Source organism: Hyla sarda, chromosome 5 (genome assembly GCF_029499605.1).
Source record: "Hyla sarda isolate aHylSar1 chromosome 5, aHylSar1.hap1, whole genome shotgun sequence".
Classification (NCBI taxonomy): Eukaryota; Metazoa; Chordata; class Amphibia; order Anura; family Hylidae; genus Hyla; species Hyla sarda.
Genome location: NC_079193.1, coordinates 339,867,149 through 339,891,488, shown reverse-complemented (window position 1 = coordinate 339,891,488; position 24,340 = coordinate 339,867,149). Strand labels below are relative to the sequence as shown.

At 41.4% G+C, this 24,340-nt stretch overlaps 1 protein-coding gene across 9 annotated transcripts in view; it reads right to left on the bottom strand.

Annotated features, from left to right (window-relative positions):
* Nucleotides 1–24,340, bottom strand: part of RIMS2 (regulating synaptic membrane exocytosis 2) — a 680,796-nt gene that overhangs the window by 222,246 nt on the left and 434,210 nt on the right. For 4 of the 9 annotated variants that reach the window (XM_056522548.1, XM_056522554.1, XM_056522556.1 and 1 more), the window contains 8 exons: nt 23,639–23,665; nt 19,922–19,990; nt 18,897–19,050; nt 13,254–13,370; nt 10,227–10,292; nt 9,407–9,514; nt 7,507–7,572; nt 3,760–3,822 (listed from right to left, as the gene is read on the bottom strand). In XM_056522548.1, the coding sequence (XP_056378523.1) occupies nt 3,760–3,822; nt 7,507–7,572; nt 9,407–9,514; nt 10,227–10,292; nt 13,254–13,370; nt 18,897–19,050; nt 19,922–19,990; nt 23,639–23,665 (670 nt within the window). The remainder of the gene's footprint in view (nt 1–3,759; nt 3,823–7,506; nt 7,573–9,406; nt 9,515–10,226; nt 10,293–13,253; nt 13,371–18,896; nt 19,051–19,921; nt 19,991–23,638; nt 23,666–24,340) is intronic. The other 5 variants (XM_056522552.1, XM_056522551.1, XM_056522553.1 and 2 more) reach the window with 3 other exon arrangements.

Here is a 24,340-nt window from a genome sequence, read left to right as displayed (position 1 = left end):
AACAGAAAGTGTCATGAGTGATGAAGAGTCCCTTCAAACAGAAAGTGTCATGGGTGATGAAGAGTCCCTTCAAACAGGAAGTGTCATGGGTGATGAAGAGTCCCTTCAAACAGGAAGAGTCAAGGGTGATGAAGAGTCCCTTTAAACAGGAAGAGTCAAGGGTGATGAAGAGTCCCTTCAAACAGAAAGTGTCATGGGTGATGAAGAGTCCCTTCAAACAGGAAGAGAGTAGGGTCATAAAGAGTCCCTTTAAACAGGAAGAGTCAAGGGTGATGAAAAGTTAATTCAAACAGAGTCATGGGTGATGAAGGAAACACCAATGCAAGACTAAAATATAACCAGTTCTCCTTGTTTTGGACACCAATGAGGAACAAAATACATTTTAACTGTATAATTTCTTATTCTTTAGATATACATAGAATATTTTTGTTTAGAAAATTAGAATTTATCATTTTAGAGGCCTTCTATGGATACACCGATGGCGTCATTTGGGATAGGTCATTTTGAACACGCTCTTTGGCTAAGGAATCCTATCCGAATGAAAACCCACAATGTTAACCCTTGTTACAAGCACAGCCCAGTTCAAAGCTTTCCCAGGTAAATAATTGGTTACATTACCATGAATATTGGTTCTGTTGGCTAATAATCTGCTTTCACCATTTATAGTGGCAAAATCCTTTTAAAATGGCTGCCTTGAAAAATAAAGCCTTCCATAAATGCTATGATATGGCACACAAAAAAAATCACTGAACAGAATCGAAAAGCATGGAGAGGCAAACCATCAGGGGTGAAAAGGTAGGTTAACACAGAGTACTATCCAAGATTTACGTAACTGGGTCCTACTTATTTTAAAGTCAGCGTTCACCAACCAGGGTGCCTCCAGCTGTTGCAAAACTACAATTACCAGCATGCTTCCACAGCCGGTATTGCATTCACTCAAAGCCTACTACTAATCGCTGTCCTGGTGGCATGATAGGTCCTTAAAGGAGTAGTGCAGTGAAATATAACTTATCCCCTATCCAAAGGACAGGGGATAAGTTATAGATCGTGTGGGGTCTGACCGCTGGGACACCCCGTGATCTCCTGAACGGGGCCCGGAAGCGGCTGTTCTGACCCCCACAGGAAGCAGCGGCCAACACGCCCCTTCCATGTATCTCTATGGGATACATGGAGGGGGCATGTTGGCTGCCGCTCCGTGCGGGGTCGGCACGGCCCCCTCCAGCAGACTGCGGGGTCTGTTCAGGAGATGGCGGGAGGTCTGACCAATCCCTTGGATAGGGGATAAGTTATATTTCACTACAAGATGCCTTTTAATTTTATGTCCGCTTCTGATCCAATGACTTTCTCTAAGAATATCGCAGTATGGAGACATAATTTCTTTATTGCATTAAAGTCTATGGGACTTCCTGCAAATATGTCGCTAGATTCTAGATATGTCTCTAGATTCTAGCCTTAGGCTAGGCTAACACTACAGAATCTCCAGCCATAAAACTTCCAGACCAGAGATTCCGAGTGTGCCCAGCTAGGACTGTGCAGACATTTTCGGCGCCGTAGACATTAATGTCTTCCGTTAAAATTCCGTAGTGTAAAGTGTCCAGAAGCCCATTTACAGCAATGGGTCTCTGCGGCACCGGAATTTCTGTACGGAATTTCAAGCCTGAACTCCGCTTGGAAATTCAGTAAACTGAACCTTACCTTAGAGAAAGCCACGGGATCAGGACCGGCAAAATTTTAGCACCTATCCTGCCACCGGGACCACAATTAGAGGTACGCTTTCAAGCTGCAATACCAGTGACATCCTATGGACAAGGGCGGAGTATGGGGGGAAAAAAAATGTAATCCTGAGAACCCCTTTAGCACACCCAGAGGTTAATATTCAACACTCTTAAAGGGAAGCAATCATCAGATTTTACCCTATATAACGCTTGGCAAAGCGTTATATAGGGGAAAATCTTTATTTTCACCATTCCCGGGGGACGCTCCTGCCCCCAGGGATGGTGAAGATATGAAGTTATAAACTAGTCACCGCCGCCGCCGTAAGTAGTCACCTGGGCGGGGAGCTCTTCTCATCTACTCCCGTTCTTCGGCCGGCAGCGACGCCCCCTCCGATTGATTGATGGGCAGCGTCATCCCTCTGCTCCGTCTGTTCAGTGAGCGGAACAATGACGCGGCCCATCAATCAAGCGGAGGGGGCATCGCTGCCGGCCGAAGAACTGGAATAGATGAGAAGAGCTCCCCGCCCAGGTGACTACTTATGGCGGCGGCGGTGACTAGTTTATAACTTCATATCTTCACCATCCCTGGGGCAGGAGCGTCCCCCGGGGATGGTGAGGACAACAATTTTACCCTATATAACGCTTTACCAAGCATTATATAGGGTAAAATCTGATGATTGGTTCCCTTTAAAGGATAGAAGGGTCTGGCAGGTAATTCTTACTACGGAATTCACACTACGGAATTTCCGCCTGCAATTCCGCTCTGAAATTGCAGGCAGAAATTCTGCGTACTAAAATGTATAGTGTAGTGAATGGGTTTCCGTTCACAAATTCACACATCGGAATTTGTGAAGCGGAATTTGAGTACGGAAAATCTGCTTGGAAATTTCCGTCTGAAGAATGGTGTTGCTCATTCTTCAGGCGGAAATACTGGCGGAAAACACTTTGCAGTCTATTGGAGACTGCAGTGTCTGCACGGTCCTAGCGCCGACTGATTCAGTCAGCGCCGGCCGCACTCTGAATCTCCAGGCTGAAAATTTCTGACTGGAGATTCCGCAGTGTGAACCTAGCCTTAGAGTTCAAAAATTTTACAACAGGGCTGCAACAAAGTTTACACAATACAGCATTATTCGCTGAATATAATTGTATAAGTCAGTGTTTCCCAACCAGCGTGCCTCCAGCTGTTGCATAACTACAAATCCCAGCATGCCCGGACAGCCGTTGGCTGTCCGGGCATGCTGGGAGTTGTAGTTCTGCAACAGCTGGAGGCACCCTGGTTGGGAAACACTGGTATAAGATGTGCAATGTGTGTTCTATATAGAGATGAGCGAACTTACAGTAAATTCAATTTGTCACGAACTTCTCGGCTCGGAGGTTGCTGACTTTTCCTGCATAAATTAGTTCAGCTTTCAGGTGCTCCGGTGGGCTGGAAAAGGTGGATACAGTCCTAGGAGACTTTTTCCTAGGACTGTATCCACCTTTTCCAGCCCACCGGAGCACCGGAAAGCTGAACTAATTTATGCAGGAAAAGTCAGCAACCGCCGAGCTCAGCTTGAAGTCCTGATCCTTTTTCTGGATACACCAGATTTTTATATATATATATATACTAGGCCATCGGTAAGACTAAAACATAACACAGCACACAGGTGGGAGCAGATAGAGGAGGCTATTGGTGAAAGCTGGTGCAAATGAAACGAAAAGCAGTAAACCAGATTTAGTGATTCGGCCCGGGTTTAGATGCCAACCTTCGATGGGTTTGTACAGACAACACTATGGGGGAGATTCATCAAAAGCTGTGCAGAGGAAAAGTTGCCCAGTTGCCCATAGCAACCAATCAGATTGCTTCTTTCATTTTGCAGAGGCCTAGTCAAATATATAAGCAGCGATCTGATTGGTTGCTATGGGCAACTGGGCAATTTTTCCTCTGCACAAGTTTTGATAAATCTCCCCCTATTTTCCCCATTTGCACCCGTTTCCATAGAAGCCCTGCAAAAGTTACTTTGGCATCTACTGCTTTCTTTCTATCACACTACTCTGTACTTACCCCGGGGACTCAGCTGAACCATTGACTACATGATCTGCCCACGCGCTTGCACCATTGTATAACCTTTACCATGCAGCCAGAATGAAAAATAAAAAGTGTTAAAACGGCAAACAAAATTTCAACATGAAATGACGCAAAAGAATAAAAAATGACCCTAAACTGCATATTATTAATGAATGACCACACATCCTGCAAATTATAGTAATTATGGATTTTTAAAGGGGTTATCCAGGAAAAAAAATAATATATATATATATATATATATATATATATATATATATATATATATCTCAACTGGCTACAGAAAGTTAAACAGATTTGTAAATTACTTCTATTAAAAAATCTTAATCCTTTCCGTACTTATGAGCTGCTGAAGTTGAGTTGTTCTTTTCTGTCTAAGTGCTCTCTGATGACACGTGTCTGGGGAACAGCCCAGTTTAGAAGCAAATCCCCATAGCAAACCTCTTCTACTCTGTGCAGTTCCCGAGACAAGCAGAGATGTCAGCAGAGAGCACTGTTGCCAGACAGAAAACAACAAATTGTTGAAAGGATTAAAAGGGGTACTCCGGTGAAAAACTTTTTGTTTTTTAAATCAACTGGTGCCAGAAAGTTAAACAGATTGGTAAATTACTTCTATTAACAAATCTTAATCCTTCCTGTACTTATTAGCTGCTCAATACTACAACGGAAATTCTTTTCTTTTTGAAACACAGAGCTGTCTGCTGACATCACAAGCACAGTGCTCTCTGCTGACATCTCTGTCCATTTTAGGAACTGTCCAGAATAGCATATGTTTGCTATGGGGATTTCCTTTTACTCTGAACAGTTTCTAAAATGGACAGAGATGTCAGCAGAGAGCACTGTGTTTCAAACGGAAAATAATTTCCACTGTAGTATTCAGCAGCTAATAAGTACAGGAAGAATTAAGATTTTTTAATAGAAGTAATTTACAAATCTGTTTAACTTTCTGGAGCCAGCTGATTTTTCCTGGAGTACCCCTTTAATAATCATCCCACAAATTGCCGATTATAATCTTAGCATTTCCTCTCCTTTAGGCTTAGGCTAGGTACACATCACAATTTAACCATCCGATTATCGGACCTTAAAATCGGACAAAATCGGATTGCAAAAAATCGTATACGATCGTATGTAAAAATTTCTTTCCTATCCGATTTTAAAATCGTATCCAAAAATTGAACAGATGAAAATTCCATCCGATTTTCAATAAAAATCGGATCTTGTTTTTAAAATTAATATGTATGCCAATGGCAATAAAGTTTTATATATTTGAAGTGTATGTGTTTTGAAATCTACTGCGCATGCGTACAGAAAAACCGTGTACGATTAATCTAAAAGAATCGCACAGTCACACAATTCCATGCGATTTACATAGACATCAATAATAACTAAATCGGACACGATTTCGATCCGATTTTGAATCTGGCCGAAAAATCGTGGTCAACCACGCTTTTACCTCCGATCTTATATCGTGCAAAATCGGATGCGGATCAAAACTGATGCATTTGTTGTCTATCATTAATGAATGGAAGTCAATGCGTACGACTTGTACGATTTCAAAGTAAAAAATCGTGAGAAGAAGTAGGATGGTAAAATCATGATGTGAATGCTCCCTTAGTTCACACATTGGTGTATTATATTTTACGCACCCATTTTTGATTGTAATCAGCAAAAATATATATATTTTTAATATAGACAAAAATGTGCGCAGAAAATAAAATCTCTTGGTAAATTCTCTAATGTGTGAATTATCCCTTACTATGATGCACTGAATAGTCCCACTCTATGGGAATTTATGCCATAGTTCTTAGGGTGCACATTATTTCCGCACTGCTGAAAAACACAAGTGGCACTTCCTGACATCACTGAGTGGAGTTACCCACAATGCAAATCAGCGGCACATCAAAGTGCAAATCTGCGGCATAAATCCCAGATCTCGCTCACAGAATCCAAATCCATCTGAAAATAGATGTACAATGGCTCCCTGGCATTCATTCCATCTGGACAAGCCTTACGTTTTAGAGGGGTCCCTTTACAATAATTACAGCATCAAGTATACTCCTGCTGGGAACCTCAGTGGTCAACTGTAATCTGTAAGGATACCTGGCTAGAAGTATTTAAAGGGGTACTCCGGTGGAAATTTTTTTTTTTTTTAAATCAACTGGTGCCAGAAAGTCAAACAGATTTGTAAATTACTTCTATTAAAAAAATATTAATCATTCCAGTACTTATCAGCTGCTGTATGATCCACAGGAAGTTCTTTTCTTTTTGAATTTCCTTTCTGCCTTACCACAGTGTTCTCTGCTGACATTAGCTGACATGCTCTAGACACGAACTGTCTAGAGCAGGTTAAAATACCCATAGAAAACCTTTCCTGCTCTGGACAGTTCCTGACATGGACAGAGGTGTCAGCCAAGAGCACTGTGGTCAGACTGGAAAGGAAATTCAAAAATAAAACAACTTCCTGTGGATCATACAGCAGCTAATAAGCACTGGAAGGATTACAATTTTTTAATAGAAGTAATTCACAAATCTGATTAACTTTCTGGCACCAGTTGATTAAAAAAAAAAAAAAAAAAAAAAAATATATATATATATATATATATATATGTTTTCCAGTGGAGTACCCCTTTAACTTCCCTACAGCACCACCACAGGGGGTAGAAAGAATTACACAGCATTCATTCGTATTAATGGGTTGTCTAACACAATCGCTCTCCACTCTGGCCAAGTGATTGAGAACGCATGAACATTTGGCCAACCGCTATGGCATTTTTATGGGTACCATAAGACTCTACAAGAGCATCCATACCCCTCTGGTCTGTGAGGCTGAATGTGCCAAAGTGGGGCCCTAGTATAGAAAAATGGACATTACTGAGTCCACAGCTATAGGCTTTTATCAGCCAGTGCCGAGAGAGCTTCTAGCAAAGAGTGGCTCTTGTTCTGGTGCACCGCCACACATGTATTACTTATCTGAACATCCAGCTTGTCATTCTACATGTGAACACTAGAGGACACTAGCTTCTGGCGTGATCACTCATGGATCCCAAAAACTAGACCTTCCGGTGTCAACTGAACATTGGGCCAGCTTCAATATTATGATGGCAAAAAATCACAATATTACAGTAACTAATGCATCTTTCAAGACTCAAAGACTTTATAGAGAAGATTGGAGGATGTCCACATAATATATATCGGTATCCACCTTTAAAACCAAAATGATGGCTCATGCACAAGCTAGACAGGACCTCTTAAAGGGGTACTCCGCTGCCCCAGCTTTCGGAACATTTTGTTCCTAACGCTGGGTGCGGGCAGCGGGGGTCGTGACGTCACGGCCACGCCCCCTCGTGATGTCAATCAACGTCCCTCAATGCAAGTCTATGGAAGGGGGCGTGGCATCCACCACGCCCCCTCCCATAGTCTTGCATTGAGGGGGCGTGGAGTGACATCACAAGGGGCATGGTCATGATGTCATGATGCCCACGCCCAGCATTCTAAACAGAGATGGCAGGGGTCCCAGCTGGGGGACACCCACGATCAGACATCTTATCCGCTATCATTTGGATAGGGGATAAGATGTCTAGAGGTGGAGTACCCCTTTAAGGTGGGATCCCAGTAAAGAAACATACTCAGACTGGTTTGTGGTAGTCATTTCATTGTATCTATAAATCATAATCTCCAGTACTAGGCATAAGCTAATAACTATGTCTATGGTGCTGGTGCAAATACCTTTCAGGAGCAGGGGCAGGTTCACTGCAATGTGAATTAGGCACTCGTCTCTCTTGTCTAGTTCTCCTAAACACAGAACAAATGGCAGAATTCTTTTCAACATGTCTTAATGCATTCTTTAGAAACTCTGCATCTCATTCACCCATTTCTATCATTGCATTGTTAAAGTCAATGTAGCGTTCTACAGCCTATTTACAAAAGCTTTCTGATGCTATATGGTCCTAATCTGTTACAGGTGAGGTGTGTGTGTGTGGGGGGGAGGGGGGGGTAATGGAAAGGACTAAGAGTAGCTTTGGTTAAGGATATTTTGGTAGAAGTTTAAAAGGTTACTACTATCATAAAGGGGTATTCGGAAGAAGTTATTACCTACCTACAGGATGGGCGATAACAGGCTGAACTCGACAATGTTCAGCGGATGCATGCGCAGTGCACATGATTCATACCGGGGACAATTATGTCCCTGTTCTCAGGGTTGGTGAGAGTCTCAGTGGACAGACCCCCAGCGATCAGCTTGTTTATCTCCTATACTATGATTAGGTATTAAGGTCTTCACATGGGAATACCCCTTTAAAAAATTGTCATGTCATAATGATCGCTCAGAAGTTTGGATTAGTTGCCGTCCTAAGACCCCCACCAATTCCCATAATGAAATGGAAGAAACCCTCAGTTGAGCACTGTGTCCTTTTGTCTCTTAACTATTTCCCCGTGGATGGGGTACACTCATTCTAAACATTCTAAATAGGTGGCCTTGACGTGGCGAGTGGGCCTGTACCTTTTGATCAAAATGTATACTAACAACCTGCTAGTTTTTGAATTTACGCTGAGAAGCAAAGATCAAAATACAAAATGTAGATGTGCGGCCATGTCTGTTTTCTCTACCTGAATTCCCATTGTGTTTTCTATCCCCTCCTTTTTTTTGCTTTCACTTGGTCTGGACTCTGCCCCACCCCCTCAGCCCAACCCTATATAAAGTAGCAGGTAGCTACACAAGGGCCTTTTCATTTCTGGCTGCCTCCCAGTCTGACTGGGAGCACATGGTAAGTGACCTTTTGCACCTTGTTCCCACTGGTGTGGTGCTGTGCGGCGTCCATTGCTGCCACGGCACCGTGTCTGTAGGGAGATGCAACCCCGGGACTGGTCTGAGTGGCATTGGGGCTGCTCTGCCAGTGGGTCATTCCCCCTTTGGTCACTGGTGTTGTGGCAGTGGTGGTCGCTGCCCAGTGCTACGCCATTTTATGCTAGGGACGTTTGGGACCCACTTTAATTAGGTGGCCTTGACGTGGCTAGTGGGCTTGTACCTTTTGATCAAAATGTATACTAACAACCTGTTAGTTTTTGAATTTATGCTGAGAAGCAAGTAGATCAAAATACAAAATGTAGATGTGCGACCATGTCTGTTTTCCCTACCTGAATTCCCATTCTAGACAGTTGTTGTTCACCACTGGTGATGTACAAAATCATGTCAGTGAAGGAATGCAACAGGCATGTACCCTTCTACTGGCATGGACATATGTCACATTGGACTACTAGGCTGGCTACAAGACACAAGCATGAGTATGCTAGGCTATTCTGGCCATGAAAATATGGAACCCCCCCCCCCCACACACACACACACACACACAGAAAAAAGCCTTGGCTTGAGTGTGAACAGAGCCTTAATCTTCACTCTCTTCAAAGCTCCAGTTAAAGCATCCTGGTGTCAACGGACAATGCCGCTTTCAATTTTTACTGCACTACAGTACATCCCAATAAAGCAATACATTTGGCAAAACACACACAAAAACTCCATGCAAAAGAAGGTAAACTACTGTTTGCATATGCATTCACATATATAGGACTAGCCACATATATGAGAGCACACAGCATGGAGGTATCGGTCCATGTTCCACACCAAGTATACCTCTCAAGATCATTGTTAGCACCCTCAGAATAAGTACGGCACATCTTACGGGAACGCAGCATTCGGATAGCATCTTCACAAAAGATAGGATACATGGGGTGATCCGTGCTGGCAAAAAAATGGGACAACAATCTTATTATCCTTGCATGCTGATAACTTCAATGTTAAATCACTGCAAAGTCAAACCAGATAACACAAAACCACACACACTGCAAGTGCTTATTGCCAACATTTATACCACTGTTCCCACTGGTGGAGATTATAGAGTGCTTCAAAATACCCTTATGTCTACTGGGTATAGGCAGCTATTTTAAGTCAGAACCAACATTCATGAGAATAGTAAACCACCCATTAAGATGATATATAGAGTATAACCATGTTAGAAAAGTCATATAAAATTGGGTGATGATGGATTAATGGCCCTCAAGTAGGTTAAAGCTACGCAGTTACTTTTGCCACGTAGGATAGGATGTGCATCAGTCTTTATGGAAAGGTGACAGTGCAAATGGTGCAGCTCCACACCCCACATCAACCACGGATATTACCATCTTAGTAAACCATTTTCTTCAATAGTTGCAGTGTATCTGTTCTCTGTTGTATAGTTGCACAGATCAGATATAAAAAGAGCTCCATGACTTCATATTATTCTCTTGGCACAAGCTGTCTAGCTTCACTCTAAAGGGTTTCTACACAGAATGGGTCTAAGCTTAAAGGAAGGGGGCAGCACAAAAGACTGGCATTCCTAAGTTCCTAGGCATGAACACACGGCATGTGCACAGGCACCACACATTGGTGACTTTACAAACGCATAACACAATACCTTGGATCTCTTAGATGATGGTCAAATGATTGACTGAATCTGGTGCGAGGTAGTGTTAGATAATGACTAGAGAGGTGGCAAAAACAAAAACATTGAGATGTGGTAGTGTCTGCTAAATGCAGGTTATGAATACAAGCATATATCAGAGGAAGACCATGGGGTATGGAGACCAGAGGAAGAGTAAGACCATGGGGTTTGGAGACCAGAGGAGGAGTAAGACTTTGGGGTAGGGAGACTGGAGGAAGAGTAAGACTATGTGGTAGGGAGACCGGAGGAAGCATAACACCATGGGATAGGGAGACCGGAGGAAGAGTAAACCATGGGGTAGGGAGACCGGAGGAAGAGTAAGACCATGGGGTAGGGAGACCGGAGGAAGAGTAAGACCATGGGGTAGGGAGACCGGAGGAAGAGTAAGACCATGGGGTAGGGAGACCGGAGGAAGAGTAAACCATGGGGTAGGGAGACCAGAGGAAGAATAAGACCATGGGGTAGGGAGACCAGAGGACGAGTAAGACTTTGGGGTAGGGAGACTGGAGGAAGAGTAAGACTATGTGGTAGGGAGACCGGAGGAAGCATAAGACCATGGGATAGGGGGACCGGAGGAAGAGTAAACCATGGGGTAGGGAGACCGGAGGAAGAGTAAGACCATGGGGTAGGGAGACAGGAGGAAGAGTAAACCATGGGGTAGGGAGACCGGAGGAAGAGTAAGACCATGGGGTAGGGAGACCGGAGGAAGAATAAGACCATGGGGTAGGGAGACCGGAGGAAGAGTAAACCATGGGGTAGGGAGACCGGAGGAAGAGTAAGACCATGGGGTAAAGAGCACAACATTGAGTAACTTGTATCGCAAGGGTATTTGCAGTAGTCAAGCTGGGGGGACAAGACAGGAGGTGGTATAAAAGGAAAGGATTCCTCCTCTACTATATAAATGCTAGATACAGTTGAGAGCATTTTATCTTTTTAGATACCTTAGATTAGCTCTGCCAGCAAATACTTACACTGATGTAGTTGTCCCCTAGTAAATATAACTTACACTGACTTGTTTTAAAAGTGTCCTATTTGGTTCCAACACCCAATCTCCTCTATGGGAGCTGAGTTGCAGTTACCCAACAAGTACATTACACAATGGGGGAGATTTATCAAAACCTGTGTAAAGGAAAAGTTGACCAGTTGCCCATAGCAACCAACACAAGCTGATAGGTTGCTATAGGCAACTGGTCAACTTTTCCTTTGCACAGATTTTGATAAAACTCCCCCGGTGTGTGGAGCTTCCATCTCTGCTTCCATCTCTTTTTTTTTTTACTGTATATAGGACACTGCAGCTCTGGAAAACAGGTGTCAGGTGTCTGACCTCAATTGATTAGATATTCTATAAAAAAAAAAATATATAAAAAAATCCTGGAAAACCCCTTTAATTAGTATTAACTTGATTTAATTCCTCAGTTCTGTTAAAAAAAACTACCCCCTTAGGGTCCAGACACATGGAGGAGGCCTTGTCTGACCAAGGTGCGGACATGTTGTGGATGAAAATTACCCCATCTGCAAAAATTACACAGGCAATATATACGTTTTCACTGGCTTTAATATTGATAGTCTATACTTGGGATCAGCTAGATGGGCTCGGACTCCGATGGGCTCGGACTCCAAGTACCATCACTGATCGGCTGACTGAAGTGTTTTATCCGGTAATGTCTTCAGCCCCTAAAATCAGCTGATCAGTTGGGCTGCGGAGAGATGGACGCCCACTAACCTCATCCAAAGGATAAACCATCAATATTAAAGTCTCAGAAAACCTCTTTAACAATTATTTAAAAACTAAAGATTTGAAGCCTCATCGTTGCCGAGCATGGACCGATACGTGTGTGTCTGTACCCTGGATAGTTCCATCTTCTGCAGCAAAATAATTTCTTTAAAAATACAAATGCCACTCTTTGACATAATAATTAAGGGTTTGAAGTTGACTCTTGGCTTTTGCAGAACCAATTAAAATGATAAGGTTTACCTGGCAGCCAGACAAATAGTTTTGGATCACTCTCAAAAATGGGCTTAACCAACAAAACACCATAAGATGTCTTCCCACTACACGATAGCGAGTACAAGTATTGTGTGCACCCAAATTAAGCTGACAGGTTACCAACACTCCAAGAGCGCAGCCCTTTGGCAGGTACAGGTAATATCCAAAAGAAATCCACCAGGTCACTGGCACATCAGAATAAGTGATGCAAAACTATTATTACTTAATACCACTATTTTAGTACATTATACTGTCGTAATATAGATTATTAATATGCTATGCATGCAGAGCGAAATATACCCTTGGCAGGTACTGGTTCTCCTTTTGGAGATGGATTTGTACAGGCAATGCTCCCTGGGAAAAAGTATGCAAATTAGCTCTTCTAAAAGGACAAAACTGTCTCTAGTGCCAACTATAGATAGCCACCCTGAAAGTCAATAGCTTTAGAACATGACAAGGCATTATCAGGCATTCTTCTGTTTCAGGGAAGGGTTCTGGTTAGCTGGATGAGATGGCTCTGAAGAATCTCCTCCACCAGCTGGATCTCCAAAAGGAGAATCAGTTTCTTCAAAGTTGCTTCATAGACATCTACCCCAGCCAACCTGAACTCTATTCTGTACTGATAAATAGAAAAAACTCCAAAATATAGGGCTCTTGAGATTGCCTGAAAACCCAAGTCATGCTCAAGGTTCTTTAGTGCGTAGCTGCCTAGAGGTGGCACTAGGGAGCAAAGTATACAGATGTAGCAGAACTTGTTTTTTACCACTTAGCTGGTGCATGAAATAAATCTAAAATGATATACTGTGTAACACATGATATCACAATGTGTATGACCAAATGACAAATTCAGCATTGCTACAACTGGCGACCTCAGCTCTGCTACATTTGCATCCAGATGTAATCACAGAAAGAAAAAAATCATAAAAGTTTCGGTCAGATCTATTAGGCTTAATCTCTAGCCCTCGCTAGGAGTATTTTCTCTATTCAATGCCTCTACTATGGTCTTTAGTTACCTTTCTCTGTCTGGGGAGTAGTGGTTATCTAATACACGAGTTCTTTCCACTCTGCCCATGACATTGTATTGTGCAGGGCCAGATCTTGTCGCTCTTGGTCCCTGATCCAAACTCCTACTGAAAGAAAGGGAAGCTTGTCAGTTCCAGAGTAATGATCCCTGCACGCCCTATACGACATATAATACTGCACATCAGTATTACATATATACTGTATGTAGCATGTACTTCCTAAATACACAATGGAGACAACAGTTTAAGGCAAAAGCATTGACAAGCTGCCTATGAAACAAGGAAATGCAGATTTTACTAAAGTAAGAGGAATTCTGTATAATATGGCAATGTGACGCCATTGGTTCTAATGGAATAAATGGGGGTTATGGGGATGAATAAAGTTTGATGGGGTAAAAAAACATTTGTTGTTTTTTGTTTTATATATATATATATATATATATATATATATATATATATACCGTATATATATCAGGGAATCTGCAGCGATCAGCTGATTCCATAAATCAAGATCAGTTGGTTGTGCTGAGGGAAGGTTCTCTGCAGCGGCCACTACTGGGGAAATGCAGTATTACATGCAGCTATTAAAAAATGTTTCTGCCTATGCACTACATAAATGGACTGGGTATGTGAGAACAACAGCCTCTCTGGTTCATAGACAGCATCCCGATGGGTGCCCTATAAGGCCTGATGGCATTGCAGAGATTATACACCAAGTAAATATGCAAATTACTTTGAGGGTGCCCGTTTGATCAGCTTTAGGGCCTCCCTGATCATTGTCCAAATCAGATAATCCACTTTAGATACAACCATAACATATAAGCACAATACCTGCTCAAGTATATTTCTACCGAGGACATACCAAGACCACTTCATATTGCAGGAAATATCAACACACCACAATCCTGTTCCATTCCCAGAACATGACGGAGACACAGCATTGTATAACAGGCAGAAAATCTATTGTCACATACATGAGCCATTCAACAAGACAGAGGATAGAAAACAAATACTTTTCATGGAGTTTACTGTACATATATCTTATTACTAGTGCTAAGAAATATTTCTGTAGAGTAGATTCAGATGCCTCCACCACCACCTCAGTCTTTGCAAAAGGAGCAATCTATTCCACAGACCCTTGTATATGGCCAAAAATAGGCTTATGTGAATAAATGTACCATGAAGGCTACACTGAGACACTTTGTTGCACTACAGATTGATTTTAATCATTGAATGACAGCTGCAGTCCACAAGACAATTCGGAGTGCTCCTGTAGACTGCAGCTGGTGCTCAATAGTTAAAAGCAGTCAGTAGCGCCGGAGAAAGTCTTCATGTAGACCAGACATAAAGTAAAAAAAGGAAAATACTTTGCAACAGGGATTTCTAGAAAGTAGCACACATACTTTTTTTTTATAGTACATCATTTTACAATAATATACAGTATTAACACACATAACATGTAGCACATTTAGCATCAATACTCACCAGACATTGCTACATTCTCTGAGCTTCAAGCCACCTTTAAAAACAGTGCAGATACTCACCATTTCAGTTCTACCAGTGCAGTACTGGTTCCAACCAACCAAAACATAATAATTTGATCGTAAGCAAATTTTCATGGTCTGTCGGTAGCTGAAGCCATCATAATTTTGGTACAAAAATTCAGTTTTCCATGACTAGAAAGCCATGGTAGGTACAGACACCCTGCAAACATATTCCTTAAAGGGAGTTTTCACCAGATTTAAGCCATCAAAACTACTGACTCCCCTAAACAGAGGTTGAAACAAAATACAAAGGCACTCCATGTGGGGTATCACAAGTGCTGGAGTGGAAGGGGAATCAAGAGGGATGCAGATGGTCGCTTACCAACTTCGGTTGTGTACCGACATACACAACAATGGACAGCACGTAATGATTAAAGGGTATCTCTCATCAAAAAAACTTTTGATATATTATAGATTAATGTATGCAGAATAACTTTACAATTGCATGTTATTAAAAAATATGCTTCTTTCTATTTAATTTTCCACTTTGAAGAAATGACCACTAGGGGTCTCCCTAGCAGTCCTGGCAGCAAGCATTTCAGACTCATGCTGGAGTCCTAAACACTACGAGCTGCCAGTCTGCTTTGTTCACAAAGGAAAACACTCAGAGCTGCCAGCCTGCTTTGGTTTACCCTGAGGGGGGTTGCATCCCCAAGGTTTTTTGTGTCATAATAACCTGCACAGCCTTTGTACTGTGTGCAGGTGTTGTGTACAGCAATTATTTTACCTCATATTAGCAGGCTTTCGTGATGCTTAAAAGTGCTTTTAATCAAAGCCACTGACGGTCGGATATGCGTGGTGCGAGGTACGCGATGCCCCAAAGCCGCCACACCCACCCACAAGCCCACTTTGTATCTCAGTGCTGGGACCGCTGTGTGATTGAGACACAGGTCCCAGTGCATGCGCCCTTCAACTAATGTAATGTGCGCGCTGCTGCGTGTCATCCAGCAAGCGCTCGCTCCCGAACTCTCTGCAACTAGCCCTGCGCAGGCGCACTGAGGAGGATGACGGCGGCGGGAGCGAGCGCTTGCTGGATGACACGCAGCAGCGTGCACGTTACATTAGTTGAAGGGCGCATGCGCTGGGACCTGTGTGTCAATCACAGAGCGGTCCCAGCACTGAGATACAAAGTGGGCGTGTGGGTGGGCGTGGTGGCGGTGGGGCATCGTGTAATCGCACCACGCCTATCCGACTGTCCTTGGCTTTGATTAAAAGCACTTTTTAGCGCCACGAAAGCCTGCAAATATGAGGTAAAATAATTTCTGTACACAACACCTGCACACAGTACAAAGGCTGTGCAGGTTATTACACTAAAATTTCATGACAGTAGCGCTTTAAAAAATATGAAAAATTTAGAGTTGGAAGATCAAAAAAAAGAGGAAACTTTTTCAAAAAACATGGGAACTGATGTAAGGAATGTAAGAAGATCTGATTACCTACTTCCTTTAGCAGCAATGTTAACATGACAAAAAGTTAGTTTGTATTTTTTTTTTTCTCCTCGGCTCAGGGTGGGTGTGGGAGGGGGGGGGTGGATGGGGGGGATAAGCATATTTTTTGTTATTCTATGAATGGTCTATTTTTTGGTAAAATGGAATTGAAAATAAATAAAAAAAATTAAAAACCTCTCCAAACCATGTTTTTCTTAAAGTATTTCTCTATTTTTTTTATGTTTATATTCCCTTTTTAAAGTTTTCTAAGTTATTTCTCAACTTTGTTAGCCTAAGTTCAAAAGGAGGATTATCCATGTGGTAAACAGCCAGAATCGTAGGCTAGGTTCACACGATGGAAATTTAATTCCAAGTTCCGGATAGGAAATTGGGAAGGAGATTCCTCTGCAGCAGAGTCATGTTTAATTCAATGTGACTTTGCTGTACTGTGCACACAGTGGAATTTCCATGGCAGATCTTACCTGACCTTTCCTTTGTCCGTGTCCGCACAGAATGAATGCGGTCATTCTTTGTGTGGAAGCCTTACGGAATGCATAACTGTCTATGAGACAGCGCATTCCTGTGCGTTTCAAGCACCGGAGGATTTTGCCAGCGCACACACTGTATGGAATATGCACTTTGAAATTCTCTGTGTGGACATTCCGTCGAGAGAACATAGCCCTAGGCACAGTCAATATTCAGCAGCATAGTTTCGTGGCATTCAAAAGGAGGAGATTGATGACAACATGTGTAGAGGAAGAGTGGTGCAGTGACCAGAGCAAACCAATTGCTTTGTCAATTTTTCGCAGGTGTCAACAACAAAAAAATTTGAAGAAGGAATCTGATTGGTTTCCATGGGAAACTGCCCCACTCTTCCACTACACATGTTGTGAGAATTCTAGAGAGAGACTAAATAGCACCATGTGCATGGCATAAATTCATTGGATTTCTTCGAATCAGCTGCAAAAATGAAATTGGAGCACTAAAATATAGAAAACCAAACACAAAATTATCATAAGACATCTACAAAGATAACAAAAATGACCCAAAAATTTAAAATTTGAGATGATTGGGATTAAACTATACTATTTTAGAATTTTATATATTATTAGATTAGATCACCCTTCAGTTTCAAGCTAAAATTTATTTGAAATGTAAACAGCACTGTATCGTCTTGTACGTCCCAAAAAATTGATAAAAGGCTTCCTACTAACTATTTAGATTGGATTTCCGCCAGGTCTGACATGGTCTGACATTTCTGTGTATTTTCCATTGATGAGACTTTTTTGAGACTTTCCCATAAAAGTCACAGTGGATAAATTCCTGACCACTGCATTTTATGCTCTATTGTAGATCACTATACTATTTCTGCGGAGAAGGGCTCTAAGGCAAAAGTCTCACAAAAGTCTCAACTAAAACAACTGAGACTTTCTGAGTGACAAATATAGACCATCTAAATTGGTCTAAAGGGTACATTCACACGAGCGGATCCCCAGCGTGTATTAAACTGCGCATCCGCCGCTGAAGGACCGCTGTATGCTGCCTTTACAGGTGCCTGCTCGGAGCAGCAATCCCCCGCTACAAGCAAACACTGCGTTGTGCGAGTTGCCGTGCGCATGCGCAGTATACTCACACATCGCGGCAGCTCTCAGCCTAGCTCATAGAGCAGGCGGAGCGGCTGCGATGTGTGCGCGTACACTGTGCATGCGCAGTGACTCGCACATTGCTTCAGTGTGTTTGCTTGTAGAGGCGTATTGCCGCTCCGAGCAGGCACCTGCAGCATACAGCGGTCCTTCAGCGGCGGATCCGCTCGTGTGAACGTACCCAAACAGTTTGATAAATCTCCCCCATATAGAATAAATCAGTGGTCCTCAACCCAGTCATCAAGGACCACCAACATCAACATTCCAGGTTTTCTTTTAGTTATTTCATTTTAACAGGACAGAATTTAATTCTGTACTGTTGGTGGCCTTGAGGACTGGTTTGGGGGCATCTGACATGAACAACACCCAAAAATCAGGTTTTTTCCTCTTTTTTTTTTTTTTTTTTTTAAAGCTGTCATCTAGGGATATGTCGAATCAAGAGGAAAGATAATAAATTACATATCTGTAGCTCAGGTACAGTTGTTCTAACTCCAAATATTCAGCATGCAACCTTTTCTAATTAAAAATACAAAAAAATTACTATTGGTAACCAAAAATGTGACTGTTCTCACTTGCAGGAAACCAACCCTTGCGTTGTGCATTGGTGAGAGTTGGAGAACGTGTAGCCATACTGGTGAGAAACTCCAGTTTGAAGATATTTGAAACTGAATTTTTTTTTTTTAAATGGTCCCCACGGGCAGCTGTAATATGAGGTGAAATATAACCTGCAACAAGGATACCTCACAAAGTTCAAGAGGGGGAAAAAAAAAAAAAAAGGAACTTTTTTGTATCAACCTTCTACAATGTCTAAAAATACAGTTAACAATAGAGGCATGTGCTGAACATAAGATGTAGGCCACAATAGTGAGATAGCATTATGCCTCACAATGTAAAAAACAGTATCCCTCACAAAAAGTATAAAACCAAGGCAAAAAAATATTTCTCCTGGATACACAAAATAATGTAAATTTCAAGGTAACAAAGGAAGAGTAAAGTTTTTTTTTAAGCAACAGGCAGTACCTTTGGGGAGGCGGAACACTAGGAGACCAGGATCTAGTCCGACCTATACTATCTACATGGAGAGTTCCTGACCGGGAACAGTGATTTGATGACATGACCTGCTCTGGAACAGATAATGTTGAACTCTGCATATCACGACCATTGTGCCGAAAATCTGTTAAAAGAAATAAGAAAATAATGTTTAAAACTGAATCTGAACAGCATTGAGCAGCTTGCTGTGTATTGCAATTCATGCAAACTGCAGAAGCCAAAACTATGAAAATTGTTTCTTGAACACCCATTACAAAAGTTTTTTTTTTTTCCAGACTATAAACATGTAATTCAATAAAGAAAAATGATGCAAAGGTAAGAAATGTAAGATGAATGTGTGCTTATATTGCATAGTGTGTTTATGATGCTAGAGCTACTTTTTTGCGTCTAAAAAAAAGTGTCTAGTCCGCTTTGTAAATGTGGCCTAAACATAGAGAAAATGAAGTGTGGTATGGTGCATAATAAAAAAAAAAAAATTATAAACCAGGCATCATGATTCGGGGCCGAAGGGTGTCCCAGCCTAAAGAACCAAAAATGGTCTCATAATTTTGGGCATAGACTTCCGTCCATATACGTAAAAAGCAGACGTAGGTCTAGGATAGATGCACTAGTGCACATTGCTTCTGTAAAGCTGGTAGACTGGTAAACTGGATTGATTGATAAAGATGTGATGGTCTTTAAATATCTTGACTTAACAAGGCATCTTGGCCCCAAAATCTGATATTGACTAGAAAATTTGGATGGCAATGTGAAGCAGAACATGATGAGCAGGGTGAGATGTAGGCTACACGGTAAAGAGACGCTTTCTAGGCTAAAATATTTTTTGAAGAACCTGCTCACGTAAAGCTTCCTTGTGCCTAAGGCAAAGGTTTCCTCTACCTAATCTCATACATGACCTCGTATATATCAAATCTGAAGGGATCAAGCTCCCGGCTAAACATCCAGGATGTTCAGTGCACTTTAAGAAAAGCAGATTACAGTTTTTAAATTCTTACCTGACACGACCCCGACTCCATCATCGCAGTCATAGTCAGACACTTCGCTGTCACTTATTCTCTTGGATCCTGCAAAGAATTTTCAATGAACAGGAGTTCTTCAAGTCTAATTTCCACTTATAACTGGTAAACCAAGGTTTTTCATAGAAAAACAACAACAATTTAAGACTAATAACTACAGCTGGAGGAGTCACTAAGGAAAGGGAGTAGCCATACAGAAGATTAGTAGGGTAGGCAGTCAAAACCTGTTATCAGGGAAAACACAATGAGCAGAAACACCCTAATAGAAAGCAATTGTGTAACGTGATGTACTGTATGAGTTTACATAATAAGCTAAACACACTCAGTATTTTCTATCTATTGTCATGCGCACTCCCATATTATAGTTTCATACATACTTTGCATTGTATGGAGCGGCTATTATACTACCCACTATAGTTTATTGGGCCCTTCCGTACCATATTTCTGCCTCCAATTTCAGCTGGCGGCTCCCTGTACAGACTCTGAGTGCTACTGTTTTGGCTCGTGAGCATTAGGCCATGATTTAGAACATATCTCTATAATGGTGCCATATGGGAGCACCATATGGCAGCACACAAAGTGCCAATGAATCTGTAGTATAAAGTCATAAGTATCCAGTGTACATGAACAGTGTTGTGTGAATAGTGAAAATTATAAAAGATAATAATATATTTTATAATTTTATACTTCAATACTATTATGTTTTATATGTTTATATGTTCAAATGATCCTACTTAAAGGGGCTATCCCAAGATTAAAAATGATCCCCATCCACATAATAACTAGCTGAACGGTCGGGGTCCAAACTCATCAGAACAGACGTCTGTTGTCCTCCAAGTGAACAAAGGAACACTATGGGCCTTCTAAATGTAACCCCCTGGGATTATTGTTTTGTATTACCCTGCAATACATTAAGTGTCCAGTAGATGGCAGACTGCACAAGCAAATAAACTGAGCAGTGACTAAAGTTGAGAAAGGAGGAGTTTTGTGGACATGCGCTCGCCATCTTGGATTTTTCAGTCCAGCAAATCAAGAGGAGCGAGAAGACACAGAGGGACAGCCTGAGGGTCCTGGTTCAAAGGAGTTGGGGAGCAGCTGAGAAGAATCTGCTAGCAGATTGAACAAAATAAAGTGCTGGTAGCAGGATAGCATCTATGAGCAGTGAAGTGAAATAAAATTTGGACTGACTGACCTAATATACAGCATGCGCAAGTCAGCAAGTCTGAAAACCCTCTTCTATGTCCCACAACACGGCACCCTGAACTAATATACCGATAAAAAGACCTTGAGATGTGTTTGCAGACGTTTTGATAGTTTCAGCCTTCTCCAAGTAACACAGTAGAGCAGGATTTTGTATGGGCCACATCTATTCTATGGGCACCAACTGAAGTTACCCAATGGCAGCGAAGGTGAAGATTAGGGTGGGCAGCAGGTGTGCTTGTGTGAGATCTATATACACATTGCATTTGTCTGATTTTGTACTATACTATACCTTACTGTTTGTTATGTTAAAGGGGTATTCCAGGCAAAAACTTTTTTTTATATATCAACTGGCTCCGGAAAGTTAAACAGATTTGTAAATTACTTCTATTAAAAAATCTTAATCCTTCCAATAGTTATTAGCTTCTGAAGTTGAGTTGCTGTTTTCTGTCTAACTGCTTTCTGATGACTCACGTCCCGGGAGCTGTCCAGCTCCTATGGGGATATTATCCCATCATGCACAGCTCCCGGGACGTGATATCATCATTGAGCAGTTACACAAAAAACTTCAGAAGCTAATAACTACTGGAAGGATTAAGATTTTTTAATAGAAGTAATTTACAAATCTGTTTAACTTTCCGGAACCAGTTGATATATATAAAAAAAGTTTTTGCCTGGAATACCCCTTTAAGCATGGATATTTTCCTTTATGAAGGAGGTTCTATACTAGTAACTTGAAAATAAGGGTCACATTCTGAGTCTTCCAATGCAGGGATTGGATCATGGGGTGGATTGTCCAAAGAATGTTCTCATCTTTTTCTCCTAAGTCCCACATACACTAATAAGCTAATCAACTTTGATTTAAAATTCATCCTGAAGTGTGTGTTTGAGATGGGGAAATTGCGGGCCTGGTGGTGAACAGGGGCCAAAATGAGTGAATTTCCTGATCAGTACTACAGGATATCATGGTATTTTGGGAAACAAAAAATCTCTATATAATGTGTGGAATTTTGTGTGCTTGCCAAAACCTCATGTTAAAGGACTCGAGCATGATATGACACAGGAAATTTCGTGGTAATAGGAACGAGGGCAGGAAAAGCTGCAAAAAAGGGGAGGCCATCAGGTAGCACTATTGGAACGACATTCTTTTTTAACATTCTTAAAATTTCCAAAATATCCTTATGTTTACATTTGGGATTATTTTCCCTGGGTAACACTCCAAGCAAAACTGTGTTAAAGGGGTACTCCGGTGAAAAACTTTTTTTTTTTTTTTAAATCAACTGGTGCCAGAAAGTTAAACAGATTTGTAAATTACTTCTATTAAAAAATCTTAATCCTTCCTGTACTTATTAGCTGCTGAATACTACAGCGGAAATTCTTTTCTTTATGGAACACAGAGCTCTCTGCTGACATCACGAGCACAGTGCTCTCTGCTGACTTCTCTGTCCATTTTAGGAACTGTCCAGAGCAGCATATGTTTGCTATGGGGATTTCCTTTTACTCAGGACAGTTCCTAAAATGGACAGAGATGTCAGCAGAGAGCACTGTGCTCATGATATCAGCAGACAGCTCTGTGTTTCAAACGGAAAAGAATTTCCACTGTAGTATTCAGCAGCTAATAAGTACAGGAAGGATTAAGATTTTTTAATATAAGTAATTTACAAATCTGTTTAACTTTCTTGCACCAGTTGATTTAAGAAAAAAAAAAAAAAGTTTTTCACCGGAGTACCCCTTTAAGTCTAGTGTAGGATCAACAGGTGTGGAGAGTCACACAGGGATTCTTTCTTTAGAGTTTTTTTTCCATTTTGCTCCTTCCCTGCTCAACCTGCATTAGGCATTAAAGGGGTATTCCGGGAAAAAACTTTTTTTTTTTTATATATCAACTGGCTCCAGAAAGTTAAACAGATTTGTAAATTACTTCTATTAAAAAATCTTAATCCTTTCAGTACTTATGAGCTTCTGAAGTTAAGGTTGTTCTTTTCTGTCTAAATCCTCTCTGATGACACCTGTCTCGGGCAACGCCCAGTTTAGAAGCAAATCCCCATAGCAAACCTCTTCTAAACTGGGCGTTTCCCGAGACAGGTGTCATCAGAGAGGATTTAGACAGAAAAGAACAACCTTAACTTCAGAAGCTCATAAGTTCTGAAAGGATTAAGATTTTTTAATAGAAGTAATTTACAAATCTGTTTAACTTTCTGGAGCCAGTTGATATATATAAAAAAATTTTTTCCTGGAATACCCCTTTAACACATTTGATCAGTTTTGCTTAGGGTCTCTCTTTAAAATGCACAGTTAAACCTTTTGTCATCACTGATTCTTTATAGATATTTGGGCAGTACGTAGGCATCAAGCAAGCAAGATGTGGACTATAGGGAGAAAGGAATTCTGACAGTAACATAGAGCATATGGACACGGTATGATATAATGGGGTAACTGGTTATACCATACAGTGCATATGGAGACATGCATAATGAATCTCTCGCATGCTGGAGTTACCTGAATTATATGAATATGGGCCTCTATCTGGAAAACAAATATTAATATGAACTGATGTCAAGGGAAGATCAATATGAAATCAAATATGTAGCAGGGAGATAACACACAATTAATAGTAAGAATCATATTTTATAATGCTTAGGAATTATAGAATTACAATATGTATAAATTTATACAGTGGTCCCTCAAGTTACAATATTAATTGGTTCCGGGACGACCATTGTATGTTGAACCCATTGTATGTTGAGTCTATGACTCTATGGAAACCTGGTAATTGGTTCTAAAGGCACCAAAATGTCATCCAAAAATAAGAAAAACGGAAGATTAAAGAAAAATAAGTAGATAACTAATATAGATAAAGCAAATCCTTATATATAAACTTAAGAAAGATCTGCTGGGAGCTGTAATCACTGTCTATGTCAGTGTTTCCCAAGCAGGGAGCCTCCAGCTGTTGCAAAACGACAACTCCGGGCATGCTGGGAGTTGTAGTTTTGCAACAGCTGGGGGCACCCTGCTTGGGAAACACTGGTCGATGTAGAGGACAGGAGCTTCTTCAGGGTCCTGTACAGTACACACAGTGTCCTAAAAAAGTAATATGGAGCCGCCCTTACTTGGTGTCCAAAGGAGCAGCTAACCCAGGTACAGGTAAAGCAGTGTTTTCCAACCAGTGTGCCTCCAGCTGTTGCAAAACTACAATTCCCA